Raw genomic sequence first — 4,445 nt, 5'->3', positions numbered from 1 at the left:
GCCCGCCACAACGCCTGGCTATTTTTTGATTGCAGCCATCATTGTTGTTTGGCGGGCCCAGGCTGGGGATTCGAACCCACCACCTTAGGGTACGTGGCTGGCACCTTAGCCGCTTGAGCCACAGGTGCTGAGCCAGTTTTTCTATTTTTAGTAGAGATAGAGTCTTGCTGCTGTTGCTCAGGTAGTCTCAAACTCTTCAGCTCAGGCAGCCCACCCACCTCGGCCTCCCAGCATGCTAGGATCACAGGCGTGAGCCACCACACCTGGCCAATGCCTGTGTTCTTTATCTGATGAAAATTTACCTTTTTAAATTTACATGTTGTTCTCATTACATTTGAGGCAATGTTAAGTCATACATGAGTTGTCTTTCAACAGATTACCCTTCAAACGGACTGTTTTGACTCTGGTGTGCTTTCTGCCATAGAAACAATGTGAAAAGATTCCCAGGGCAATAGTCATAACGTTAGCTCTAAGGTTAGCTCTCCTAGGCCTCCCATGGAGTCGGCCAGATGTGGTTATATCCTGACCTGTGCAATCAGCCGTCAGTAAGACCATTTCCAATGAGAATACATATTTTCTGGCATGCAGCAAGACATGAATCAGGAAATACAGTTCCTTGTTCTCCTCCCCAAACTGGAAGTTGACACTGTCACAGTTATTGGGAGATGGTGCTTGTTATTTTCTGTTTGTCTGAACTCCAAAAGGATCCAGCTTTTATACATTACATGGTAAAGCTCATTATTCACACACAGAGGGCAAAGAATGTTCATTGGTCAAAGAATGCTGGGAACATCAAATCATAATCAGTCAAGTTGTTGTATCCTTTAAAAGTCACCCGCTGCCCAGGTGTCCTGCATATGGCAAAGCCTCATTAAATTTTCATTAGTTTCTAATTTGGTTATTTCCAGCCTACCTCATGAAGTATTTTGTTAGGTGCTGTGGATCAATTCCTGTCCTGGAACTTGGACGCTAGTGAACATTAAGAATATGTGTATCTTGAAACAGAGGAAATAAACGTTTTTGGTAGAGAAGGGACACATGTTTAACTTATGTACTGTGAGAGAGATGGTGTTGGTTATCAAAAAACTTAAAATTATATCTACTTGCTAAGAATACAGACTAAAAGATCTTTATTTGAAAAAATTTTTTAGAAATTATTTCAATGTATGTCAAGTTTTCTTCAACTGATTTCCTCGATATTTTACTCTAAAATTGAAACAGTTTTCAGAAAAAAATTAACAAAGATTTTAAAAATAGTCTTAAATTTTCCTCCTAGTAATTTTTCTCAAACTTTTGGTATCTGTGAATACTTTATAAAATAGTAACTAAAATAGCAAAAATTTTCCATGTAATAATTTTCTTTTCTTTTTTTTTTGAGACAGAGCCTCAAGCTATCCCCCTGGTAAAGTGCCGTGGCATCACAGTCCACAGCAACCTCTAACTCCTGGGTTCAAGCGAGTTTCCTGCCTCCACCTCCCAGGTAGCTGGGACCACAGATGCCCACCACAAGGCCCAGCTAGTTTTTGGTTGCAGCCATTACCGTTGTTTGGTGGGCTCAGGCTGGATTTGAACCCGCCACCTTAGGTGTATGTGGCTGGCGCCTTAGCCACTTGAGCCACAGGTGCCAAGCCAATTTTTGATTTAATTTATTAACTGCTAACATTTCATGTTGTTTCTCAAAGACCACTAAACTTCCTGGTATCTTGCCTTGTGTACAGATCGAGAACTCTGTTGTAGGTATTTAACAATTTTAAAGAAGGCATTTAAAGTATTCCTCAATTCATGCCTGGTGTGGTGGCTCACACCTGTAATCCCAGCACTCTGGGAGGCAGACCCCACCTCTAAAAATAGCTGGGCTTTGTGGTACTTGCCTGTAGTCCTAGCTATTGTGAGCTATGATACCATGGCACTCTATTGAGGGTGACAAAGTGAAACTCTGTCTCAAAAAAAAAGGATTCCTCAATTCAGAATTTTATGCCATTAAGATAGACAATAAATCCTAATTTTGTCTTTCAGAAGAAATAATATTTTATTAATTTTTCTGGCCAACAGTTATTTATTAAAACTGTTTAATTGATAATTATTTTTTCTTTTAGCAAGTGGCAACAGTAGAATGTTGAATATGGTTTCCACTGCTGGTTCTACATGGAGGAATTATACAACCTTGTATAACTTGATGAGCCACAATTGCCTCATCTATCAGATGGAAATAATGATAATTTTGGACACTAGTGGGAACTCAAGATATGCCATTTTTCCCTGCCCTTCTTTTCAGATTAAATAGGATAACTGAAAAGAATTGCTTATCTGTGCAGTTTCAATGTTCAGGGTGCGTATAAACCCATCTTCTGTTCTTAAGTGGGGCTTTTTGGGTGGTTTTTGTTTTGTTTTCTTTAAAGTGCTATTTAAGAAATTAGAGGATACCAGAGTAAAACTAAGCCTCAAGGATTTCTTACTTCGACCTTCTCATTTTACCAGTTTGGAACAGTAACAGAGAGAATTTAAAGTGTCCCATTCTAGATAGTTGCTAGCGGATTCCAGCCTTTTAATGCAACTCTCTTTCCTCCCTAAATAGTTTCTAATATTATATTGACCCAATCAACTGCAAACAATTTGTGCTAGGCTGACTGGCCAATAATTCACCCCAGGTTGGAGCAACTTGCTATTATCCCAAGCCTTTGGTTTGCGGTACACTATTAACAAACCTTGGGTTTGCTCCTCTCTACCCCTGGGGCAGAACTTCTACTGTCCAGGTTTACATTTTTGAAATATATAACATTACTTAAAAAAACAAAACAAAACAGTAAGACTTCCGATTGCTTGATTGTTAGAGACTTTGACAACATTTCAAAGTTCATGCATAAGGGTTTAATTCTTACTAGTTTTATGACATTTAAAAAATTTTCTGACAAATATGTATATATCTCCTAAATTTGCTTGTGTGCAATGGAAATAAACAAAGAGATTTGCTCATTGCTCTATTAAATTCCAGAAACCCTCTTGGCCAAATGGATCCCAGTGAAACTAGTTCACTGGCTCAAGCTGAAAAAAGAGGCGGCAAGGCTGTGCATTACAAATCAGGCTTTTTAATGAAACCCTCATGGCTGGGGTTATTACCAGAGAGAAACATGCCAAAAGGGAAGATATTCTACAACTGTGTGCTGCTTAGCAAGCATAAAAACAGATACAGGTTAATTTTTAATTCTCTCCTGTATTCGTTTTATGCAAAAATACGTTATCAATTTTTCCCCAAGCAATTCAAATGTTTTTTAGTATTACACACGATCATGAACGTAAAACAATATCAGTTTGTTTATCAGCATACTGTAAGGAGTATTTCACATTTTCTGTATTTTGTCTTTTATGTAATCTCTTGTTTATCGTTACCATTTGTTCTATGTCATTCCTTACACTTACCGAAACAACAAAAGAAACTTTCCTTGTCTAGAAAAATACTTTTATGGCTCGCATGAACAAAAAGAATCAGAGTAGTAAAGAATGCACTCGGGAGGGGAAATCTTTTTCATTTTTTTCTGTATTGCAAGCTGGCTTTATTAAAATAGTTAAGAGATGTTGGAACACTAAAATATACACTACAGCTCAGAGTACATGGAGTAATGATTATAAAATTTTTGTATGTACCAATTTGCTTGTTATAATTCTGAAGTCTAACTGCAAATGCATTGAAATAAAAAAGTAATATATTGGCTTTTAGTTTGGTAAAAAAAACAAACAAACAAAAAAAACAACTCCTCGCTATGCTACCACATCTGCTTTGACCATTTTTTAAATATAATATTATATTGAATATAAAAATGTTAACTATTGTTTTCTATGGAGTTCACTTTATAAAACCTTGTTTTAAAATTTTAGAAGGCAAGAGCACTTATTTAAAAATGGTATACACATTCCAATGGCTATCTTTCCTAAGGATTTTCTTTGAAAACATCAGCCTTAAACAGATAGAAAAACTTGCCTTAATTCACTACTCCATGATTTCAAAGAATTGACATTTAGAACAAGAAGCTCACGAGTGAAGTTTCTTACCAAGCCATATGGAGTTATGAAAAATTCCATTCCTGAATCCCCATCCTTCAGCATCTTCCCATAGCAAGGCAAATAAATAAATTAAGATGATCATATCTCCAGTTGCAGAGATGTAGCAGTCTATCAGGAACTGCTCCCAGTAACTTCTCAAAGCAGCGGCTGAAATGCGACTGAAACATCTGGTTTCCACATCTTTTAAATAGTTTTTTTTGACGGTGAGGTCAGCAAGTACTCTCCAATGGCATTTTCCGCTGTAGAGTTACACAATTATCTCAGTGTCTGAAGCAAATCCTCTGACTCATTTGCATTGGCAACCCAAACCAAGGATATAGAATAATCATCGACATTTTAAAATTCACTTACTCAGAAAGGAGTTCATTTATTTTGTCAGTCACAAA

At 37.1% G+C, this 4,445-nt stretch overlaps 1 protein-coding gene across 1 annotated transcript in view; it reads right to left on the bottom strand.

Moving 5' to 3' along the window:
• Window positions 1–4,141, bottom strand: part of TNFAIP6 (TNF alpha induced protein 6) — a 16,558-nt gene extending 12,417 nt beyond the window's left edge. Inside the window, exon 1 of the mRNA XM_003793014.2 lies at window positions 4,048–4,141. Within this exon, the coding sequence (XP_003793062.1) occupies window positions 4,048–4,141 (94 nt within the window). The remainder of the gene's footprint in view (window positions 1–4,047) is intronic.
• Window positions 4,142–4,445: the final 304 nt, after the last annotated feature.

The sequence above is a fragment of the Otolemur garnettii genome, unplaced genomic scaffold (assembly GCF_000181295.1).
Source record: "Otolemur garnettii isolate 467f Iridium unplaced genomic scaffold, OtoGar3 scaffold00064, whole genome shotgun sequence".
In the NCBI taxonomy this organism is placed as follows: Eukaryota; Metazoa; Chordata; class Mammalia; order Primates; family Galagidae; genus Otolemur; species Otolemur garnettii.
Note: the sequence above shows the minus strand (reverse complement) of the source record. Positions and strands in the feature narration are given on the sequence as shown.